This window comes from Anas acuta, chromosome 1 (assembly GCF_963932015.1).
Source record: "Anas acuta chromosome 1, bAnaAcu1.1, whole genome shotgun sequence".
Classification (NCBI taxonomy): domain Eukaryota; kingdom Metazoa; phylum Chordata; class Aves; order Anseriformes; family Anatidae; genus Anas; species Anas acuta.
Window position 1 is genome coordinate 197,189,163 of NC_088979.1, and position 25,673 is coordinate 197,214,835.

Here is a 25,673-nt window from a genome sequence, read left to right on the forward strand (position 1 = left end):
AGACAGTGAGCTTAGACACAATATTCACCTTCAAACAGATGCATTGCTTCTCTGGGAGGCAATGACAATTGTTGAGCATTATTTCCTTCCCAATAAATATGAAAACTCCACAGGCAGCAGTCAAAAGAAATTCACTCTCCTTCAAGACATTTCATATGAATGCCATTCTTTCCTCTATCCCTCTGCTGTCTCGTGTCTCAAGGAGAGTGCCAACATGGATAAATTCAGGGCTTATCCCTCTGAAATATAAAGTGGCCTAGAGTAATGAAAGACCAAACCCACAAACATCTGTATATAACCAGGGTCATATCAGGTTTGCAGATATCCGGTCCCTGTTGCTACTGTGTCACTAAGTGTTTGTCGCCAGCTATTGACTCTTATCCAAAACAGATGATGAGGGAAGGATTTGTTCTCTGGATGTTTGTATAAAGCCTAGTGCAGTGAGTGTTTTGCCAGGTTAGGACTCCAACTTAAACATCAACGTCATGCTTAAACCACAGTATTTCTCTTAGATTCAGGTATTTTATCTGTGGAATCAGGGAATGGCTGAGGAGCCTTTTCTTTAAGTGTGAAAGAAAGACAAAATTGGTCTCTGGTTTGGGACATATTCAGCTGCAGGCATGTACAGAGTGTGCCTGTACCTGTACAGAGAGAGTCTGGTCTCTTTTCTGAGGGTCATGATTTTTGCTGTGTGTATGTGCAGTGACATGTTGAGCACTGTGAACCAGGAGCTAGTGACCTAGGATTGTTATTACAGGTATTTCTCAAATGTGTTTATCCACTTTCATACTCAGAATTCTCAAATCAGAGCAGAACAAGCTATCAGAAAGTGTTAATCAACACATCAAAATGCAAAAGGGTCTTCTCTTCCCAAACCACTAGCCACTGTTAGCAGCTAGCATCTCACACGAGCATACAAATCCCAGGTGCCAAATGTTTCTAATTTTTACAGTTTTGAGATATCTGTATACTCCTCAATTCATTCATTTTGTGGTTATGTTCAATCAATGTATGCTCTAAGACCTCTTGAATAATAAATCACAAAAGCAATCTAATAAAACAGGTGATCATAAATAGATATATATGCTTGAAAGCAAGATAGAAATTTAACAAGAAATACAAGGTAGATATGAATAGAACATCTTGAGTTTATGGGCTTTTCTTTGCCTTTATAAATATAGCTCAGCTTAGTCTCACAGCCCATCACTGGGATGAAAGCATTCCAACTAGTCTCACATCACCAGTGGGGAATATGGGACTTAGAGGGATGAAGAAATGTCCCTACAGTCACACTTGGTACAGAACCATGAATTCAGCTGAGATTTCCTGATCATCAGCTCATAAGTTAACAATGATGAGAGAAGAGAGTGAATTAGGACTGCTCTAGGAGCATGAAATAGCTCTAAATTTCCCTTGGCGGCCATCAGACTATCCATGTTCCTTCAGTACTGCACAGCAAGATGACCAAGGAAATATAAATACAATCAAGATCATTTTCACCCATCTACCCTCTGTCAGCTGTAACCATACAGGTGTTCACCCACAGCAATGGCCATCTCAGAAATAGGAAACTCCTCATTCAAGAAGTAAAGGCAAAAAAAAAAAAAAAAAGTGTTTTAAACCTACCTGCAAAATGACCTGACCTTACACTTGTGTGTAAGGGGGGCTCAGTATTATAAAAATAGTGTTGTTAAAGCAGAGGTTATTAGCTTGTTTACCAGCATGTCCACATGAAACTATGGGAATAATAAGGAAGTATTTAAAACAGATTGGCTGCCTCATTCAGATGTCTCAAGGAGCTGATCCAAAGTGTTTTAATGACACCCAGGAACTCTAAAAGGCACTGGAGCAGGCCCATCAATTTATAGAGCTAGTAGGAGCCGAGCTGTTAGTGCCTTTGCATGACATCCTGTAAGAGAAAATGCTGGCATTTGGCTTACTCAGGAGAGATTTCACCATCTGTTATTTTAGAGAACCAATAATGAGAGAAAAAACAAATAAGCAAAAACCCCTAATGCTCTGTCACCATTTCAAATTTAGTGAGGTCTTAAAATATTCCTGCACAGGTAGAGGATTTTGCTGGAGGAGAATCAGCACAGCAACGGGCACAATTACATCCAAGTTTCCTGCGTAAGATCTGTCAAGCAACTCCTATCATCCCGTCTGTAAGTGAGTGTGAGTAATGGGTTTTATTTAAATTCATGTGGCATTTACTACCTACACCCAGACAGATAATGGACAGACAGCAGAACAATGATCAGCAAGTGGCTATCACTTAATTCATGTTTTATTCTGCAGTTTGCCTGCCTTCATCTGTCTTCCCTTCTGAACAAGTAAGCACATTCCTATGAATTCACTGCAAGTTTTATATTTTCCAAGCAAAATCATGGCAGTGATAAAAATAATAATAGTAAAAAAATCCCACTGTATTTGTTTCCAAAAGTGTTTTGTTCCATACATACATGTTTATATTTCTGCAGTTGGATTTCTTATCCCCACAGACACAGCCATCATCTGAACTTCCTAGGCAGCAAACACAACATTTAAGGACTCTATTTTCCTTATCAAAAACAATAGGTACTAAGCATGTTGATAAGGGCAGAACATCCTAAGAAATATTGAAATAATCTGTTGACTTGCTGCAGTTCTATTGATTTCAGAAACACAAAGAGAATATGCTGAACAGGAGGGAAAAAAAAATTAAATATCATCACGTGAATGCGGTAGTAAATCATCCTACATACTCTCATCACTGTCAGCTTCCTGCAGGAAGAAAATATGTGTTCAGCCCTAAAACTACCTCCTTTCAATATGAGTATCGCTACGCATTCATTTGCTCCAGCTATCTGAATTCCTTTGGGTTTAGTGAAGCTGTCAAAACCTTACAAGTGTGAATGCTGTTGTGTAAGTAAAATTAATGACTCTTTTTCTGCTTCCCATATTTTAAAGCTTTAAATGAATCCTATTGTTGGGGGAAAAGTCATGAAGAGCAGAGGGGGCTGTCAAAATGGAACTGTAAATCTTTCAGCTTTTAAATTCTTAGACCTGATTGACCTCACAACGGTGCTTCAGACCAGCATTTGTCTTGGTGTTGTAAAGCAAGCAAACTGTCTTTACCCAGGCTTGAATCCCACTTCACAATCTGTTGGAACTAGCTGGGGTATGAGGCTCAAGTGGAACACTCCAGTCAAGCAAGTGAACATCAAAAAACAAACAAAAACATTTACATTTGCAGAAGTATTATCCATATTTATAGTCTGCCCTTTGAGTGCGTGTAAGTGCTGGAGCAAGGGAAGGTAATGTGAACATAGTTGTAAGGCAATTATTACATAAAAGTGAAATATGTGAACAGTGAATAGCAATAATAACTGGTGCTTGCCAGAATGGTGTGTGCTGAGGCTTTAGTTGATGCTTATCATGATTTGGGGTCACAGATAGAGTAGTTTGGAGAGAGGGTTTCATCTGTGCCCTGATAGCCCCTGCATATTGGGAACTGCACCTTGAGCTCTAGTTTGGCTTTTTTCAGGGCTCTGGGGAGGACTTTCCAGCAACCCTCTGCTTACAGCTGCAAGATGAAGGCTGTTTATAGAAAGCAGTGTCAGCCTGCCAAGCACCACTGACTACATGCTGTCTGTCTATGCCAGTGGCTCTATCCCAGGGTAATTTAAACTCAACTCAACAGAGGTTATTGACACCCTCATATTTCAGCTTAGCCACCCTAAGCTCCCCCACAGCCATTAGAAAGGCTGTCCAGAAAGCACTTTGGAACAGAAACCAAATCCAGGAGCTCTGAAAATCCTGTGAAGGAACCTGCTTGTGCCCAGAAAGGAGAGGGAGCCCTGGGAAGATGGCTAGGTTGTATACTCACTGCCTAGACTACCATTCACTGGTATATACATGTAATATAATATTATAATATCCTATATACTGTATATAGCATATAGCACATTACAAGCATTAACTCTTAGGACACACCCACATAGTCAAAAAGTAATATTATCCCTGTTTTATATAGGCACAGAGAGGTGAGCCAAAGACAGAGCTGAGCCTGGAACCAAGTTTCCGAGCGCTGTTTTACTTACTAGACTGGACCTCTTCCAGAGAAAGAAGGAGGAATGTTTATGTCACATTGTGAGCCAAAGCCCAAAGCCTATAGGAAGATTCTCATGGATTTTAATGAGTAGACTGCAGAAAATATGGGGTGAATATGAGCTTTCCTAAGAGATTTGTGGAAGTCAGTCTTTAAAGTAGAGATTGCCTTAAAGTCAGAAAATACTGAAGGGTACCTTCATAGAAAATGCCAGGATGTTCTCTTTCTTGCAAAAGAAAAATGGATATTCTGGGCACTTTTGTTCTGATCTAACATTGTAGAGCTCTCTCCTCTTGGTTCTGCTATGGGCACTACCCCAGTGAAATTCAGCATCTTTCTGGAAATAACAGCTTTATGAAGCATTGGTGAAGTGGCCAAGGTGATGTGATTAAGTGAAACAACATTTGTAAAGTGCGATGGGAGATAAATCACTGTTTCTGGGGAGAAAATGAAACATGAGATAACGAAGACCTCAAAAAGAATCTTGGTACCCAAAATAGTGTCTACTTTCCCCAACCATATTGGCAGAAACCACTTCTTCCTACCCTCCTGCATTGCAGATGGACGTGGTTGTACTGAAGGTAACAACACCTTTCTGTCCCTAGCTCCTTGGTCTCTTCATTGTTCTTTACTGCCAGTGCTCCCTGAGTATTAGATCCTGGCACTGGGAAAGAAGTGCCTTTTTCTTTGCTTCCTCTGCCATTGATTCACAGCCATGCTTTTTCTCCTCAGCTTCTCATTGTTAAAACATAAGGGACAGTACTTATCCTCAGCTATAAGGTGGTTTTTAAGTAGTAAAGAAATAAAAAATATTATTGTTTATTAGTTCAGGTAGTGGAGCGGAGAGAACTGTCTAAAGCTCGTTAAAACAATATTTCTGAATGGAAATGTTAGGTGTTTAAAACAGAAGTAATGAAAGGAAAATGAGGTGTGTGGCAGGTTTCCTTCCATGTTGTCTTGCTTAGCCACCTGGGAAACTAGCAGTTCCTGAGTGAAAATCATGCCATTGCTTTAAACTCACAACATGCACTGAAGCACAGCTAATGCTCTACTGTAATTGTTTCCTGAATGTTGAAAACAGCCAGAAAGCCCACATGCATACATACTTATATATGCTGCTCTTAGCCTGATGGAAATTTTATAAATTGCTTACCCTGTCTGAAACAGTGTTGCTTGCAACCAAACATCAACACATTGATTTGAGCAACAGATCTAGGAGTTGAAAATGGGTTATGTGAAACAGCAGGCTTAACAGCTGAAAGCATCAAAGCTCCCAGCCTCCATGCTGACCAGCTGATGAGTTTTTAATTCCTTCTCTGTGGCTCCTGAGATGCAACAGACAAGCAGGGATGAATTTGGAAACTACTCCTGTTGACCTTTATGTATTAATGAAGAAAATTTGCACCTTCTGCCAGAAATGGAAATAATCAGTTGGTGTACTTATATGGAGCTCTAACAGTCATTTAAACATGGTACATGTACTCATTTTGCAGATCTATTTTTCTCCTTATTGAAGATGTTTACAATGAGGACCCACCCACACTTGCTGCAGGGGGCATCAACATGCATCTGTCAAAAATTATTTTTTCACTTGTATGCATGTCAGGTAAACTGTTGTCCCAGACAGTAAAAGCAGTTGTGTCCATATTCCTGAAGACAAGATCTAGTTCTACAACACCTACACATACATTTTCAAAATCTCTGACATACTCTTCAGAGAAAGGCTTTCTTACTATACCTATTCTAATTCAATAGACTTTGCACTAGATCCATCAAATAAGATAGGGAAGGAGGAAAGAATTTAATTTTTCCACTTGAAAAATTATGGATTTGTATTTCATTCCTATGTCTTCCCACATTACACTCATGTTTAATTTAAGATATTAACTGGTTTTAAATAAGATTCTAAGATTCAGTTAAAGTACAAAATTTTGTTATTCATTCAGAATGAATGAATTATGCTGAATATCTGGAACAAGAGAACAAAATGATTTTAATGTTAACAATGGGCCAGATCCATAAAAAAATAACTACAATAACATAATTGGAATGTTTCACCAGATTCCAGTGAGCATGATGATTATGTTCCTAGCTTAAAACAGGATGTGTGTACAAGAGAATGCATATTTCAAGCTTATAATGCTCCTGACTCAGTGAACCAGAGTCATCCAAAGGTCTCATATTGACTCTAATGAATGCTGAATGAGCAACAGATACAAATTCTTAAATTCAGCTTGAAAAAATTATGAGTTTTATCCCAACATAAGAGACCCTTTCAGTGGTGCCTGTTCCTAAATTTGTCAAACATTTCCATCACATAATTCTCTGAAGAGCATGAGTTGAATGGAAATGTTGGATGTGGTCTATGTAAGGTTCAGTTTAAGGTGAGCTGAGAGTGGACTGAGGGTGAGGTTTACAGGGTGAGGGTGAGGTTTTCAGACAGAGGTTTTACGTAAGAGCACTGTTTTGTCATTTTATAAGTGTGTAGCAAGCTTTTATTCCAAAAGCAAATGCTGTTGCTTATGCTTTAAAACAGGGCACCGAAAGTGAGGACAAGAGGCATTTGGTCAAGACTTTTACTAAACCTCTGAGAATATCCCAAAGCTGGTCTGTTACCAGCCCATCAAAATAATCACTGCTTACACGTGCTCAGGAAAACCCTCTTAAGAGCCCAATAGCTAAAGACTTTAAAGAATCTGTCCTCATTCAATGCATTTGAGCCTCTCAGCTCTTCTAGTGCCATCTAGAATAATCTCACACAACAGAGAAGGAGCTTGCATTGCTTCAGTGTCTGCTTGGGTCCCCTTTATCCATTCAGAGAATGACAAGAGGACAGAGGCAAAGCCAGGATTTTGGTGCAATTGGTGTTCTCAGCTACAGGCCATGATGGGGGTGACAACCAGAAGTGTGTTGTCTCTGTTGTCAATGCAATCAGGTAGAATAAAAGAAAAGAAAAAAAAAAAAAAAAAAAAAAAAAAAGGAAAGAAAGAAAATAAAAGAAACACCAAAAAAAAATGCCACTGAAATGATAAGGGCACCCAAAGTGTCTTAGAGTGGATGAATAGATTGAGAGAAAAAGGCTGCAGAAATGAGGAGCAGAAAGACTTGAAAGAGAAGCCTGAGAGGATTATGACTGGGAACAAGGAGTGGGAAAAAGCTGAGAGCTCATGAAGGATGGAGCTGAGCAGTGATCAATGCAGGGAGCAGTTGACAGATTGACGAAATGAAACTGTTAGCATCTGCAAATCTATTGTAAAAAGTAAACATCGTACATACAAGCATCCTAGCTACAGGGTACCAAGTTAACTACCAAGTTCGTGCTGGACAAACTTGGGCATGCTGTAAAGATAATAAGAGCATTTATCTGTCATGAATGTAAGCTTATAGATTGATAGATCATTTGATCTCTGTGACTGTATTATGGATTTGCCATTAGCTTTCATCTTTAGCCATGCTGACAGAATCAAAAAACATATTTATTACACTTGGTTGGTTTTAATTGACTCTGCATTTTCCCGTGAGTAGAGTTGGAATACAGATAAGCTGCAAAAGATACCGACAATCTTCCCCTTTTTTCTGGTTTATTCATATTTTTCAAAAAACAACCTGAAAAGCATATCACAGATGCATTCTTCTGTAAAAGCATTATGTAAGTTTTGAAGGAGAATAAACTAGCATTAGCCATATAAGAGAGAAATGTGCTGTGAAAAAAAAAAAAAAAAAAAAAAAAAAAAAAAGAAAAAAGCTTATCCTCTGGGCTCAACGAACAAAACAGCTCAAAGCCAGCAAATCAATGATTTTGGAGTGCAGCTAAGACACTACCCATAGAGAGAATGGATTTGAAAAATGTGAATTCTTCCTATTTCATATGGCTCTTATCACAGTGGGGGTGCTTTTCAGTATTAAGGCACACAGGAGTCTGATAGTATACAAATAATGTGACAGAGGGGCTGGTCTTTTGCTATATCAAAAAGGTAAATTTGCTGAAGGGGGAATCCATCTTATCTGAACATCTTTGTTGTAGATGTCTGCATGTGAACTAGCTGTCTTGACTTAATGTGGATTAAATCAATATAGTCAACAGAGCGGAGGGTGTGATTCAGCCTAAAATGGATGCCAATATTTGATTAAACAAACTGCACGCCCAACTCATTTGGCTACACTGACCTCACTGAATAAATGGGAATCTAATGAGTTCACTTGATGTAGAAAACTCCGTTGGCTGAATCCACAGGCCTTCTTCACTGTCAGTGGCACCCAGGAGCCATCCAGGTTCCTAAGGAAGATATATCTAAGAATATCTAAGGAAATACAGCTTATGCATTTACATTAATGGTCAGTTCTGATAAAGTTTGAATGCTAGCCATTTTCAACAAAATTGGTCAAAATGTGGACCTCAAAGATATTCATTTTTTACAGGTTTCCTTTTGAAGGAGGGAAGGTGGGTGAGTAAATGAATCGGAACAAGATTAAAATCCCACTGAAAAAGAAAGGCTAGAGAGTGAGCTCAGCCACAATATCAGACACCTGAGAATCCTCCATGGAGAGAGCTACAGGAAAATAGACTTTCCATAAACCTCCTTTGGGGTATGTCACTGTTGTAACTTGTCTTACATCAGCTGGAAACTGCCAGACAATGTATCAGTCCTGGAAATAAAATAAAATGCCCTGGCCTTATAGCACATCAGAAAGAAAATACACAAGCTGAGACTCAGCGTAGCCTGAGTTTGAGTGAAATTCATGGAACTTTGGCTCTGATTTCAGTAAGCCTTGGTTGCATACCTTGTAGCTTTGTTTCAGAGAGGAAAGCTTAACAGGAGAGGCACACGTAACAGTTTGGTAGGGTTTTCAGACCAGTGAGAAATCTTTAAATCAGGCCAACTGACCGTCCCTGACACTTGTTACCTCTGCACGAGATAGCTTCGTATTGAAGATGAAGGTGTCTGTTCCGCAACCCACTTGCATGGATTGAAAACTGCAGCCTGTGAGAAAAAAAAAAAAAAAAAGTGGACTGTTCCTTACATAATTTTTTTGTTTTGTATTGGAGAGAGGTCATAGGATTAACCATTTGAGTACTGTCACCTGCTTTCACAGAGTTCATTCATCCTGAACATAGGTTTTCCATTCCTGTGTGTAGCAGGAAAAGGCTGAGGATTTTGGCCACACTGATTCTGCTTTCCTAAGAAAAACTATGCCAGCACCTTTCACGGCAGCTGGGTCGGAGACCTGAAGGGAGGGTTTGGTTTGTTGCCAAACTGATCCTGGTGGTCTTAGATGCACATGGCATCACCTGATTTAAAACTCTGTAACCTACATTTCTTCTCACCTGCAAACCACCATGTAGCTTAAAGGTCTAGGGTTTTGCCAAAGCCCTAGAAAGCAAACAAATTTCAAAGTTTCCCCTTAAAATTGTTTCATTTTTCCATGCTTGCTCTCCTTCCACAATTCTCCTCTGCCCAGGCACCATTAATAAGACCTCCAAAATTTGTCCCAAGGCTCAGCAATGGCTTGGCTATGAACCTTTTGCTGCACTAGTGCTGGAGCTAAGCAACGTGCAGGGCTCTCTTTTGCTTCCTGATTTCTCTCCTTGCTCCACCAAAGAGACCTCTGCAGTTCATCACCTCTAATGTAGGATCCTTCTCCTCTTACAGCTGTGGGGCTGGTGTAGGAGCCCTCTTTCCCTCCCTCCATTTTCTCCCTACACATCTGTACAAGGGGAAGAAGAAGGTCATCTGCTCTCTTCTGCCATGTTCCTGCCCCATGAAGGAAGCTGTGAATTTAGAAAGATATGCCCTTGAGGGGAATGCAGTCTGGATCACAATCTGGCATGTATGATTCCTAACCTACTTTTTTTTTTTTTTTTTTTTCACCTGGCCTTTTGGTTTTCCAGCTCACATTTTTCAATCTGTGTTCGACAGAAGAATCTGGGGCAACTATCAGAGAACAGCATTCTTTGTGCTCCTGCTGCAGCATGGACAGTGCTGCTGATGTTCCTGAGGTCAGGAGAAATCTTGGCAGATGTGGAACTTCTCCCTGATCAAAGCAAGGAAATGCAAGGAGAGAAAAGAAATCCTCACCTCTTTTTCAGTTTTGTTAACAAACACATGCAGTGACTCTTGGCCAGTTCCTGAATTCTTTAATGGGTTTATTATTCATTCATGCTGGCTTCAGTGAAATTTAGGATAAAAGTATTAATCTTAAATTGTGATAAGAAGTGTAATAACAGGAAAGCTTATTATTACAAGGCACACAGGCCACACAGAAAGTAGGATATTCAGCACTGGCTCTCCCAAAATAAATCAGATCTAACTCCTCCTGGAGTGAGAGAAGAGTACATCCCTGATGTGGACTGTATCTTTCAAGAAATAATAAACCTCTATACAAAAAGAAATGCAAAACAGTTTTAACTCTTCCTTGACCAAAATCCACCCTGGCATTTTCTGTAGTGGTGGCCCCACCTGCAGAGTGCATTTCAACCCACCCAGGACATGAACTGCCATTTGGAAATCCTGTCTTCCTCCACTGACAGTAAAGGAAAACAAACTGAGGAATCTCACTTTAGCTGCCTAAAATTAGCTATTTTTTTTTCTTCAGTGGAAAAATTTGGAAATTACCTTATCTTTTATGGTGTTTACCCAGACACATCACCTTTTCGGTATAAAAATGAGAGGCATAACATCTGAGAGGTGACTCTATCAATCAGGGAGGTGGTTCTCCCCAGGAAAAAAATAGAGGTGTTTTTCCTTGGTGACCTCCAGAACCTCATTTCAAAATTCTGAAGACAATTTGGTGGATGCTAACAGTTTCATGGGTTCAAAGGACAAATGTACTTGTTCACAGAAGACAAACCTATTCACAGCTACCAAATCCAAAGACATTACCCCCAGTGAAGAAAGCCTCTGCGCTGTAAATTGTTGGAGGTTGCAAGCATGTTCCTGGGAAGCAGCAATATGCACTTGTTCAATTTTTGCTGTCTTTCTTAGGCACCAGCTTTAACCACTGCCAGAGAAGCCTACAGGGAAGGTTCACTGTTCACAGTCCACTTACAAATTAAGATCCAGATTCGCTCTGCCAGGGCACTCATGTCTTCCCACAGAAAACAAGCAGAAGACACTGATTTGTGCAAACCATGTCAATGCAGTAAAAGCTCATTGTCCTGTAAACAGTGACTACAAGGTACAGAGAACCTCAGTAGCTGGCCCACATCATGCAGCAGTCTATATGGTGCCAGCAAACCTGTTTCAGATCCTAGTCAGTTTGGCATTCTTGTGCACTAGCTCTCTGACTGGAGTTCAGAAAAGATTTCCCAAGGACTTTTTATGTAGAAGGACATCAGTGGCCAAAATGTCTCCCTCTAAACGATTTTAAACAATTAACGTGATTCTTTGAAAGAGTAAAGAATGAGTAGAGATATTTTCATCTGGACTTTTGTAAGATGTGGCTGTATGTAAGAACAGAGGTCAGTTTTAATCAGATTTAGAAAGAAGCAAGTAAAGGATTGAATTAATAGCTCTCTCCTAAATTCACCAGGAATTCTTAAAATTATTCATGTTGGCTCCTCCTCTGTTCTATCAACCATATAATTCTCATGTTTGGGATTTGGCACCACGGAGAGGCTCCTTACAAGGAGAAGTGTCACATACACAAGGTGTGCTTTGTCCTGCAGCACAGCTGGTCCCTTCACCAGCCACCAGGCATGCTGGTGGAGAACACTAATAACATTTGAGAAACACTATATAGAGCCTGTGTCTTTCCCTGACTTCATTACCAAGGATTTTCCCCCTCACACTTTCATTCCATGAAGTATTTTGGCAAAGGTATTGACGACCTGCCTGATATGCCAACAAACTCAATTCTGTAGCTGATCAGATGGCTGAAATGCCATTTACTGTCCGTGCACAGAAGAATAAAGACAAAGCCAGGACTAGAGAGAGCTGTTTCTTGTGCCTCACTGAGCTGAAGATGCCAGACCACAGGAAAGGTCCTCAGGCTGTCCTGGAGCAAATGGTGGTTAGATCCATGGTGCGCCATAAATCTGTAGTTCCACGTAGCACACTGTTGTATCTCACCATTTATAATTTGTGCTAAGTGCCCCTATACATTTTGAATTAAACAGCTGTTGCCATAGCAATAGCCATTTACAGTGAGAGAAGGCAGCAAGTGTGTTGGGGACATGAGTATCTGATCTGGCTCTTCACATAAAAATATATATGTACGTATATCTTTTCCTGTGGAGCCACATGAGAGGACCAAGCAAATGGCTTACATGAGGTCTGAGGGATGGACAGAGGAGATGGAAAAAGGAGCAACTCAGTGCAGTCAGGAGGTGTTTGGTCCAGGGTGCACTTTTACCTAAGAGCTGGGTTAGAAAAGGAAACAAGCCTGCATAGTATTGGCATTATGTTTGGTCTCGTGCCAGTAGAAGTCACTCCCTTAGTCAGCATGAGGCATGTTTGTTGCCACCTTTGTGGGATATAACTTTCCAGAAACAGGAAAAATTGGCTTTCATGGGTTTATTTTTATTTTTATAAAAATAAGAATAAAAAAAATGTACTGATAGCTCTGCTAGTAGGAAATGCTTTTCAGCAATCTACTCCTTGTTTATATCAGATTATTTGCCAAGACACAGGCTGCCAAAAAGTCAATCAATAATGCAGGTATCGTATTACTGCATTTCAGGTCATCTTCTAAGATTTTTCTTCACTGCTAACACTAGCATTTCTGGTGGCTACGATAAAAACTCCTGTCTTTTTATTTTTGCTTTAAGACACCTCTTTGTAAAGTGAGAAAACTTTATGAAAATTCATAGAGCTTAAATACCCATAGCAAAACGGTTAGGACAAAGTGCAGCCCACGTACCTCAGTATGTTTCTTTGGGGACTTTGGCATGGTTCAGTCTCTCTCTGACTAAATCTGGCTAATAAGTGGAGCTAAGTGTCACTCTACCTTGACCAGCAAGTGCAGGCAGTGCCTGAAGTTAAATGCTTTGGGGATTCTCAGCCTAAGAGTGAGCAGCATTAAGTGGTGCAGAAGAGCAGACAGTTTGCATCACTGGCTGGGACCCAAATTCTGTCAAAGTCCCAGATTAATCTGCTTGTGGATGGTCTTTTTAAAATCCATGTATTCATACCAGAGCATCCAACTTTGAAAAATATAGCCATAAGCCTACTGTGGCATAACTTGTCTGCTCATGAGAAGAGACAGGGTCATGGATCAGAATTAAATGCTATTGGGTTCCCGTAAGTGTACACAATTTAAGATTTGAAAATAATTTGAGCTCAAAAGAGAGAAATAAAAGTGAATTTCTGAGTACAGTTCTGTATTGTTGCTTGTTTCTCAGTAAAAATAAACCACCAGACCCTGTTCCCTCTTGGTGACATTACCTGCTTCTAAGGGCAAGTCAAGTGAATGGCAGCTCTGAGAGATTGAGGATATTTTTTCCATCAAGCTCCCAGTGGTACTTTCGGCAGAGACAAGGCAATCTCACACCTTTCTTTGTTGACTGGGGAACAAAAACACAAAGCAGAACTCTTAAGTCAGCAGAACCCATAGGTTTCTGTAGTTTACTGATCTACAACATCTGTGAATCAAGTTCACTAAATTTTTTAGAACAATCCTGTTCCTCACAATAGCTGAATGCAGCTTTTGTTTCCAGTAAACTTCTGTGACATTTGTGATTAAAATTATAAAGCAAGTAAGCACAATTCACAATCAATTATGTTTTATTAATGTTTTTTTAATACACGCCACAGCCCAGTAATCATGAAGCTGCTCAACAGTGTTGTTCTGAAATCAGCTAATAGCAGGATGTAATTTGCAGCAGTCTCTGCTCACTTACAAAACACTTGCTCCGTTAATTGTGATTTCACACTCCACTGAATGCTGTAGCCTGGAGGTAACATTCATGTGATGGACGAGTTACCAGTCTGGGCTCTGGTGCCTTCATATGAGGGGGAAGGAATGAGGGGGAAGGGATCATTTAGAGAGAGGCTACTGTTGTTAAATTTTTAATCCTTTCATTCTGAATAAATACAGAAATAAATAACTAAAAATAAACAACACACCCCACACACAACACACACATCATCAGAAAAAAAAAAAAAAAAAAAAGCTATAATCCACTGCTAAACTCTTCAATTCTTTCCTTTCCTCATAAACCTGAATAGAGTCTTTCACCATTTTGATCCTTTTCTATAGTTCTTTGATTTTATGAAGAACATAACAAAACATACAACCAGCAGGTGAGACGCCATTCATGTAACTGAGGATTTACCTTGATCTCATTTTGTAGATGCCAGGTGAGCAAGTCCTCCTAAAGCAACTGTCTGAGTTTTCATTAAAAATATTTCTGTGACCTTTGAAGGTCTCCAGAGATATCCCATGTATTTCTTACAGGGTCCTGAAGTCAGAGTAATCAGGAGATTCTCCTGAGGGAGGTCAAAGGTGCCTAAAACATTGCCCTATGCTAAGTATGCAAGTTAGGCAGATTGATTCTCATCACTAAATGGTTGTTGGTGGTGAGACAGAGCACAGCACCGAACAGCCACGGGCAAGGCAACAGCTCCTGCTCTGAAGAACTCCCAGTGCGTGTGTCAGAGGGAGAAATATTGCCTGATCTGACAAAGGAGAGAAACCCTCTTGGAAAATTCACAGCTGAGTGTTTTGTACTGCTGTGGCAATCAGGCCAGACAGTGAAGGGATCAACAACCTTGGAAGGGTTTTCTTTGACTTCTGACCAAGTTACGGATGGGTGAGGAGGAGCCATGGATGTAGCTTGGCCTACTTGCAGCCTTCGTCTTTGCTATTTCAGAAAAGTTTCTCCTGACCTGATGGTGAGGTGGAGTGTACCGGACCATATCTGAATGCAACTACCTGGGGCTCCAGGCCAGGAATAGGTCCCACCATCACCTTAGGTGACAGCAAAAAATCATCCCTCATGCGGGTAAAGAGAAAGGGTACAGACAACTTTACCAGGCATGCATGACTAACCCTGGCAGTGCTTGCAGCCAAACTGAATCTGAACAGCAGCACTAGTGAGAAAGGACTCTGCCCTCCACATATGCATTGGTTCATCTGTATTTTGGCCCCACTGCCACAGAGTGATGGAAATGTCTTGGCAGAGGAGCGATGAGAGTGAAATCTGGCAGCTCACACCGATGCCATTCGGAGGGAGCCAAGAAGGCGCAGGCAGAGCACATCAGCTGGAGATGCTCACCGAGAGATCTGGGCCCTGGAAAAACTCTGCAGATGTTCCAGAGTGATGACAGGTGGTTAGGAGCACAAGACAGAAATGAGCTCTGTTAGGGCAGGAAAAAAAAAGAAAAAAAAAAAAGTTGTGCTTAAGAATCAAGTGAGAGAGAGAGAGAAAGACTACACACTTGTCCAGAGATTAAATGCACAGGTACCCCTTAAGCAGACATTAACTTCACCAGCTAAGCTTCGCTTTCATCTACCACAGGTATTTAAGCTCCTCTTAGCTAAAAGCTACATCGAAGGACATGATGCTGAATGGTTCACAACAACTCTACATTTGTGCCATACATTTATTAACTCTCTCACCCAGCCTTTGTCATTGCTGACCTTAGCATGGTGACGGCATCCCCACAGCACCCAGCAGGAATAATTGCTGTGACATCCACAGGTCACAGAAGCCAGCTGCTCCTTTGTCCCCAAAGTCTCTGTGTTCCCACTTTTCTTATTCCATGTGTTTCTGGGACCACACAGGAAGACTGAATCTAAAGTCGAATAACACACAATCAATAAGCAGACAGCACTTGTCTGTTCATTGCTGTCTCTGCTGATGTGCTTTCAGCTGTCGCCAATGCCTGGAAGAAATAAGCAGATGGATAAAAAGCAGTAGGATTCAGCTCAATCCAAAAAAGACAGACGGGAAGATGGTGGGACTTGCAAAGGTCTAACCCTGCATTACATCAAGATCATTACACCACAAATTGTCCAGATGGTGCAAAGCCTCAGGCTCATGGCTGGGCTTCCCAATACACTTGAATATACTTATTGTCAAAGTACTGAAGAAACTCAGACGAGTTAGGAGACTGCATGGCCTGACCCAGATCTCTAGCTGTGGGGGTCTGCTTGCTGCGGCTCTGTCTTCTGAGACCAAATTCACTGTGAAGGGCTCAGCCAGTGCCAAACACATTCATTTGATTTAATAAGAAGCAAAGACCCATATTTCCACATCACATTAATGTCCTGTAATCTCCACTGGCTCCTTGTTCCTTGCTAGGCTAAATTAATAGGTCCTGTTGTAATCTACAGAGTCCTCTAATATCTGGAAACTTCAAGAATATCACATCGGAGACATTTGTTTTTCTGTGAACTGAATATTTTAAATTCTATTTTTGAAATGGGATGAATATGCCATAGATTTCTGAGGCAAGGGCTGGGCATCTGTTGTATGTTGACACTGTAGAAACCATAAAGCATCTCTTGTTGATGCTAACACAGTACAAACAGTAATGCGGTGTTCTGATTTCTTTTTCACTTTTCCTCTAACATAACAGAATATAAATTTGTATTTTAAGAGGAATAATCTCCTTCTACATGGACATTTTAAGTCCTGCTTTGGATGTCATTCTTTATATTGAAATCACGCCCCAAAATTTTAAGGTTTTTCAAACAGATCAGCAACACTTCTACAATATCCCAGGCATGGAATAAACTTGTATTGCTTGTGTATTCACGATACTGTCAGTGGTAATTGTATTAATTAATGTTTTTCAAGCACAGATATCCAAGCTGAAATGCAAGGAACAAAATCACCTAGATATAAAGCCATTTTTATCTTTTTTTTTTTTTCTCAAGGAAATAAAATGAAATAAATAAATAACTATAGATATAACAGCCAGAAAGTGAAAATCACTTTGATTTATTTTCAGCAAATTTATGCGTCAGCACCTGATTAACATTTCATGAAGGAAATATTTTCATTTTCATGGAAGAAATTTACTTGTTTTCTCTACCTCACCATCCTTTCTGCAACTTTTTTTCTTCTTCTTTTTACTTCCTGATTCAAGTTATCAAATTTCAGCCAGCCAGAATCAGGATGTGAGCAATTTGTGTACCTGGCACATATCTGCCACTGGAAGGCTTGGGTTCCTTCAAAAATATTCTTTTTTCCAGAGGTGATGACACCCCTAATTATAATTGGTAAGGAGACTCAAGCTTTTCTATCACCCTTTTCCGATGAAATGAGACATCTTATCTTTCAGAGCAGTTCTCATCAGGCGTTAAGGTCAAGTTCTGGCAGAGCACATATAAATGTGCCAAATGTGTTGGATGAGCAATGCTGCTGTGCAAGTTATCCATGATCTCTGGGAGAAAGACATCATGGCGTTTAACTTGTTGTGTCAGTCCTTAAAGACACATCAGAATTTTGAGGCAGAATTGGAATTGTTTTAGAAATGTGCTTCCCTAGGCTGAGATTTGTAGGGCACAGCAAGGACTGAGGGAAAGATATATCTCCTTTGGGGTGCCTTTGGAGACAGATATATTGATGGAACTACTAGCTTCAATGTTATAATGTGCAACAGGAGCACAGGCATGGGGAGCCTCCCCTGTGACCTTCCACCGGGCATAGCCCTCCTCTAAAGAAAGTTTATTAAGTGTGGTAGGTGATACCAAGTTGACATATGGCTCCAGCACCACAATATCACATTATAGTCCTGAATAATGCAGTAAAAATCCACGACTGCCAAGAGGGAGCCACCCACTATAAATCTAAACATAATCTTCTCCAGCACCCACGTCAGCTCTTGTTGCATCCTTTCTCAGGAAGACGGGTAAACAGATAAGCCTTGCAAAACACTGCAAGGGGGAAAAATGTGGGGGAATTTTGATAGCACAGTGTAGGGAGGGAGAAAAAAAATCCAGAATTTTAGCCCATTCATGGAGACTGACACATTTGCTAGTTAGTTAATGTCATTAAAAACCAGGTAGGAGATCTGAGGTGCAATCAGTAAAGTTTCTCATCCTGTCTTTAGCCTTATGAGTGGAGAATTGGAAAGTCTACAGCTGTTGGATGGCCTGCTGCTGCCAGGCTTTGGTACTGATATGGTGGAATGTTTCAGAAAAAATGTCACCGCACTATGAACAATCATACTCCACTTAAAAGTCATCAGGCTAAGCAAAAGATGGAATTGCACTTCTTTTCAGAGTTTGACACTTAGAAAAATAGACTGCAGTGCCCAAGGCACTAAGCCTAACAAGGATTCACTCCTGAACTGATAGCACAGGTGGATCTGCTCTCTGAGCTGAAAGCAAAAAGCCTGCAGAAGACCAGAGCTGTCATTTGGATATAGCCCTGGAAGAAAGCCACGAAAGAGATTTTGTTTTGTAGATGATATCACTGGGATACTGAACGTGGAAAACCCAGACATCCTTTTTCTCATTCTTGTTGCTTTCATGGAAAGAAGTATGTGCACATCTATAGTAAATAAGCAAACTGGCACCCAGCACTGAATTTGTGCAATCATCTTTTTACAAGCACAGAAATAGCTGGGGGGGGGGGGGGGGGGGGGCAGGGAGAGGGAGAGGGGAAGAAAAAAGAAAAAAAAAGAAAAAAAAGAGAGAGAGAGAGAGAGAGAGAATATTTCAGACTAAGAGACAAGGTTATTTTCAACAAAAGCCACACAGCTGCTGTCTTAACACAAGTGAGTCGTTTTTTTTTCTGAGGGAAGTGCTGACAATGTCCCCCACGAGCAGATGTCACTCTCCCCTGGGGACCTTTGTGGTGGAAAGAGAAGGGGCTCCAAAGGCAGGGTGCCCAGTGAAGGTGTCTCACAAGCCATGTGCTGCTGGCTGAAATTCATGTGGGGAAGTGCTGGCAGAAGCTTTCTGATCCAGGCATAGAAACCTTTCTCTTCCTGCCTGTTTCTGTTTATTTTTCATTTTGATATTTGGATTGACTCTACTCCTAGGCTTTACATCTATTTCCACCAGGGATCCACAGTCTATTGGGCTGTACATATTCTTAATATTTTTGATATTAAGGGAACACCTAGAACAACATAACCCTGTCCATAGCTGGAGTTAAAACATTAAACACAAATGAAAAATGAGAGAATTGCAGTATGATCAGCAGGCACTCCTTTTTGAAATGTTAACTTGCCATCCCCAAAACATGCTTTTAGGGGATGATTATTGCAAAGCCCAGCTGGTATTGTCAGTGTGGTGAAATGGCAAGGGTCAGCTCAGGGTGGTAACTGAGTAGCATAGTTCAGGGCAGGAATATGATCTGTATTAGCCTGGAATAGGTACAAAATGTCCGTATATACATTTGCGAATTATACAACCTGCAGAGAAGGTATGTGGGAGGTGCATGCCAGAGAGAAAAGGAGAGAAACTGCAATGCTAGCCCATCTTTGTGAGCAGCTTTAAAATAACCTCTCTCCTTCACATCAAGCTGCCTGTTCAGTGTCACCATAGTGACTCCAGTCACCGGCCACCCAAATCTCGCATCTTCCTTCAGGTGTCACCCCAACAAGAAACCATTGCCCCTGGAAGCGCCACTCCTTGAGAGCCCCGAGGGGAAGCCCCCCGGACCAAGCAGCCTTTGCACTAACAATTTCACTCCCTGACCCACATACAACACCTTTGCTCTTCTACAGGATGCTGCAATGCCTCTACACAGGCAGCAGGACGCAGGCTACCAAGCCTGCAGAAAGAGAGAAACATATCTGGTGCCCAGCACAGCATTCCTGGTACCTGCCTCCTGTTTATAAATGAAGAATTTGAACACATAAAACAGGATGATCATGTTTTCCTGGAAAGCAGGATGTTGCCTGTGTGGTGTCTCCCTACAGCATCAAGACAGAGTAGATTGTTTTGATTGTAGATATTCTTTCAGATTAAAGAAACAAAGATGAAAGTCCTTGGCTTATGTGTCTGGTGTCGATCTTTATAGGCATTGCCAAGCAGAAGGCTAAGGTGGCAGCCCCCCACCCATGGGCACCAAGCGGCATGTCCCCAGCTAGAGCAGGATCTTAGCCATCCCTGTTCTCCAGCCCCCATGCGCTTCCCACCACCTCCTCCCTTCCCATCCTTGGACATCTTCAGCATTCCTCAATGCACAGTGTCAAGGAAACAGAGAAATGGTCATGCCTATTCCCAGCTCTCAGCTACTTCAGTTGCTCCTTGACATCTGCTGGGAACGATCCTCTGCTCTGCCATGATTTATGCAATTCACTCAGCAGGGCAAGCTTCACTGGTAAAATACAGAAAATATAGAAATCCTTTTTATTATCTGTAGGGAAAACCATTTCTCCAAACCATAGCAACATTCATTTCATATACACCCTTTTTATGTGCAATGTACAAACATTTTGAGGTCCTTTTCTAATATTTACTACTGACTCACCAGAAACACAGATCCCTCAGACACAGATGTGATGCGAGGTGAATGGTGACACCATTTGAAACAACTAGCACCTATGAAGGAAGCAGAAGGATGAAAACAGCCTCCTTGTCATTCATGGTAAATCCACGCTCTAGGCATGTCTTTGAGAGGTTTTAGAATACCTTATAGGTCTTCCGGGAACGATGGGGTGCAGAGCAGTCAAAATCATGTTTTTCAATGCCTAAAGGGAAGCAGAGCCCTTTTCAAAGTTTGATAGTGATTGTGAGTGCCAATAAAATGGAAATCTGGACTTAGACTCTTCTGAGAATCTCATTTCATCTTTCTGTGCCTCTTTTTCCCCAAGTGTAAAACAAGGGAAAATATTTTATGAGTGTTGCAAGGATAAATATATGAATATTTGCTGAGATGCAGTGATGATAGAAGCTACAGATATAAATAGGATGAATATTACATGGGAAAAAAAAAAAAAAAAGGTCTTTTTTTATCCATATAGTGTATTAATGACTGAGAACAGTGGAAGTTGGTCCAACTGAATTATTAAGCACACAAAAAAGTATATGACAAATGTTACCCTTTTGTCTGTAAATTATTTGCAATTGGATATTGTCATCATGTTTATATGTCCTGTATATGCTTGAATATTATTTGACAAATTATAGTACTAAGTCTGAAACAGAAATGACTGCTGAACATAGTTACTTCATTACTCTTCCTAACATTAGAGAGAAAAGATATTTTCTTAAACTGGTTAATAAGCCACAAGTGATCAGCAGTCTAGCTTGCTTATAGATCACTGGGAGATGGTGAAGCTTGTTTTCCATTGATATATCACATATTTCTGAATGGAAAAAGCTGCTGAGACAGCCTTCAGCTCAGACTATACACGTATTACTAGGATTGGAGAGAAAGACCTTTAACTGTGCATATGACACCTCTAGGAGAGAACTTTTTTGGAGTAAATATGAATAAAACACTATCTTTCATGCAACCTGGTAAAGCAATATTGAAATTTTACCTGGATAAACAAATGTCTTGAAATAAGCTTGCTCATCATTCACTGTTAAATCTTAATTGTTGCTTATTTCAATTCCTTTGTGTTAAATATTTCTAAATTATAAATAACCATGCAAGGGTCATAGTAATATGTATTCTGCTAATAAAAGGTAAGTACAGAAATAAAAAAAGTGATCTATTTAAATATTACCATACCTGATGTATCTGAAGAGTTGGAGATCAAGGCAGCCACATAGACAAATTTGAAGAGATATTGACAAGAAGTCCAGAGATAAATCATGAAGCTATATTGCATAAATAGATTTTGTGTATGAGTTACAGAATTGTCGCAAAATGATCTTCACTCTAAAGCTTGATTTTTCTCCTTTTAAGGTCATTGGCAAAATGTCTCGACCTTAGTGAGAGTAAAATTATATCCTAAGTACATACATCACCGCTCTGTTCTCCCTGTGATCCAAGCACTGATCTGTGATTAACATTAAAGAGAGCAAGTCCAGCTGTAGGCATTTTTATGCCCTAAGCAAGCATCAAGTACAAGATTCCTCCTTGTCATGTCTCTTCTTTTTCTCTTTCATCTCTTTTTTTTTTTCTTTTTTGACTTAATTTGCTTGCAAAAAAATCTTCTGTGCCTTAAGGAGGGATGATTTTGTGATTAAGGCGTTTGATGAAGATTCAGGTTCAATTTCCAGGCCTTCCACGTAATAATTACCCTTGGTAGGTCACTTAGTACAGTGTCTTGCAGAACTGCAATGCCAATAAAAAAAAATGGACCACAAACCATTCTCTGTTGCTGAGACCAAGCAGCATTAAAGGGACAAAACTTTATGGACACATCCAAACTGTTCATTGGGAATGATGTCTGGTCTCTGCTTGCCTGTGTAGCTTGTTCAGGCAGCATTTAGAGAAGTGTTTGTTGACCCGAGTCAAACCCCTGCCAGGGAGCATGCTGAAAGTAAAACGGCCCGACATGACTTTGTTTGTCTGTCTAACATACAGCCCTCGTTTCCCACCTGGTAAAACAGGGCTTCTCCTGTGTTTCAGACAACTTGTGCAGCCCCAAAATAGAGGTGAAACCACAAGAGGATGATTTCTTCCATCCTCTCATTGCTCAAGCAGGCCAGTAAAGGAGGGCAGGGCAGGTGGACTTCAGCCAGAGACTTTTGATCTGAAGACCAAGTGCTGAGCACAGCAAAAGCTACCAGCAAGGAGATAGCACTGTGGCAGTGCTATAGCTGAAGGAATTGTAAGTAGATTGCAATCCAAAAAAAAAAAAAAAAAAGAAAGAAAGAAAGAGAGAAAGAAAGAGAGAGAGAGAGAGAGAGAGAAAGAAAGAAAGAAGAAAGAAAGAAAGAAAGAAAGAAAGAAAGAAAGAAAGAAAGAAAGAAAGAAAGAAAGAAAGAAAGAAAGAAAGAAAGAAAGAAAGAAAGAAAGAAAGAAAGAAAGAAAGAAAGAAAGAACTTACTAAAGGAAATCTAGGAGCAGCTGAGCAGCTGAAAATACAGTGAATAATAATGCATAAGACTCCAAGTCTAGAAGAGAGAGAGGATGAAATAAGAGGGCATGAGAAAAATACCAAGTGTGGTCTCTGTCTTTAAAATATAAAACATTGTTGAGCAGTGGTCAACATCAGATATATCACCCTATGTGCCTGTGATCTTTGTGCATGGCTGTCAGAGCAGATGCTTAGTCTGCAATCATTTATGGAGTGTGGAATAAGGTGCTGTATGAGAGCACAAGACAAATGTATTTCTCATCACCTGTGCTATCCAGCATTCCCTTAACACTGCTCTTGAATGGTTTATTGATAAAGGCTTTGTAACAACTCACTTCTCCTTTTGCCTTTTCTAATTACTTTCGTCTCTTCTTTAGAGGTGCAGCAGAAAGTGTTGCTGGCTTGTTCTTCACTGGCTTGTGGGACAGTGCTTCAACTTTGGCGATGGACCAGAAGGACTGAAGAGCACTTTGGCTCCTACCCATGTTTCTCAGAGCTGCTAAAACAAGACCAACGAAGATGTTCACCAGACTCCAAGTCCTTGCGCTAGCTTTGTTTTCCAAAGGAGTTTTCCTTTCCCTAAGTGACCACAGCTTTGTAAGAAAGGAAATCAAGATAGAAGGAGACCTGGTCTTAGGTGGCTTATTCCCAATCAACGAAAAAGGCACCGGGATAGAAGAATGTGGGAGAATCAATGAAGACCGAGGCATACAGCGCTTAGAGGCCATGCTGTTTGCCATTGATGAAATCAACAGAGACAACTACTTGCTACCAGGAATTAAGCTTGGAGTCCACATCTTGGACACATGTTCCAGGGATACATATGCCTTAGAACAGTCTTTGGAGTTTGTCAGGGCATCTTTGACTAAAGTGGACGAAACAGAATATATGTGCCCAGATGGCTCGTACGCCATTCAAGAGAATTTACCTTTACTCATTGCAGGAGTCATAGGCGGTTCCTACAGCAGCGTCTCCATACAGGTAAGACCCAGTATCCCTGGCAGGTGAGAATCTTTTATCTACCATTCCTGTGAATCTCTGCTCATATAGGATGGACAAAAATCAAGTCTTAGATCAATCAGTTTACCCTGAGGTTCAATCTAGCGTATAATCCTTTACTGAATTCGTATTAGTTTGATTTATCCTTTACAACACTTGTTGTAGTTCAGCTGCAGAACATCTCTGCCAGCTGCTCACTTCCACTAGTCATGATGTATCCTGGGAGCATTTGAATTTTCCTCGAGTCTTAGTATTTATTTTGAACTTTGGATTTCATGAGACTTCTATATACCTATGCTTAGATCTCTGCTTTCACATCAATAATAAATAATGACATCTATATTTCTGGATATATGTATGCCTGTCATGCTATGTTTACATGCTATTTGTCATGTAAACAGTAGAGATTTAAAATGAAAGAAGAAATCTTTGTCTTACTTCCAGGGTGTAATAAGGCAAAAAAGGCACACTAGCCAGAAACTAGAATTACACCTGACCCAAGGGATTACAAGCATTTACCATCTAATTAAGCACACTGAAGTCAGTGAAAATTATTCTGCTGACTTCAACGAGCGAGGTCTCAAATATCGCATGCAGACAATACAGTTTCTAAATGGATTCTAAATTTCTTCTCTTTCCTTTAGCTTTCATATGTTGTTCATACAAAGAAAGATTTTGCCAGGAAATTTTGCCTGTCAGAGTCCAGTGTAAGCACCGTCAGAAGTCCAGCACAGAAGGCAGATGCCCTCAGTATTTCTTGCTTCCTTTTTCTGGCACATTATGCATAAGCACAGATTTGTTTCAACAAATCACTTTTTTTTTTTTCTCTCTTTTTTGGTGCAGTGCATGCCTTGTCTTTGTAACCACAGAAGGGAACAAGTGGACAAATAGTTACCCATACCACAGGAGAATAGTTTTGGCTGAGAAAAAGATCAGCAGTCTCTTAGAGAAGTGGTTTTGTCCTACCATGGATCAGCTGGGGTGGCGGGGAAGTATCCAACAGAAGTTATGTGGATATGATCGCTTTAAGTTCAAAGAACAAGTTCCAGGTCTGGAAAAGATATCTGAAGAAGAGAAATGATAGCTACAAAACCTTGATTAACAGAGAGCATTAAGGAAATCATTATCCGTTGTGTCTTCCAGTCAGACAAAGGGTACATCAAGTGAAAGCAGCAAATGGCATTCTATTGTGAATGCTAAAAATTAATCCAGCTTAAGAAGTGACTAGGAAAAATCAGGACATTCTGTGTAGATACCATCCTTGGCTCATCAGTTCCCAGAAATGCAAGTATCTCAATGCTGGTAAAATATTTTGAGGAAGAAATATTACATGTTTACCTAACCCCCTGGCGGAGAGGCACCAGTGACTTCACTGTACCTTTGGTCTGGCTGTTTGCAGCCAGCCTGTTTTCAGTCCTCTCTAAATTCAAGCATGTCCAAAGGACATAAAGTAGCCTAAAAGGCATATCCATAGAAGTATTTACCATGGAGGGAACAGTACAGGCATTTCCTTCCCTCCCAGACACCCCGAGGCAGTCACACCACACTCCTAAAATGTCCTAGGGCTTCTTCTACAACATCTGTCAGTCTGTCCCTTTGAAGCCAGTCTCTGACTGACGCAAGATTAAATCCATATGTGAAGAGGCAGATTGGATGCAATACACATTGAATATATTATATGTACCGATATCTCAAATTCCAAA

General features: G+C 40.5%; 1 protein-coding gene across 7 annotated transcripts in view; it reads left to right on the plus strand.

Annotated features, from left to right (window-relative positions):
- Positions 1-25,673, plus strand: part of GRM3 (glutamate metabotropic receptor 3) — a 449,804-nt gene that overhangs the window by 380,665 nt on the left and 43,466 nt on the right. For 3 of the 7 annotated variants that reach the window (XM_068669971.1, XM_068669970.1, XM_068669966.1), the window contains one exon: positions 23,349-23,952. In XM_068669971.1, coding sequence (XP_068526072.1) covers positions 23,455-23,952 — 498 coding nt within the window. In that variant the 5' untranslated portion in view covers positions 23,349-23,454. Of the gene's footprint in view, positions 1-2,066; positions 2,176-23,348; positions 23,953-25,673 lie in introns of all 7 variants that reach the window. The other 4 variants (XM_068669969.1, XM_068669968.1, XM_068669967.1 and 1 more) reach the window with 2 other exon arrangements.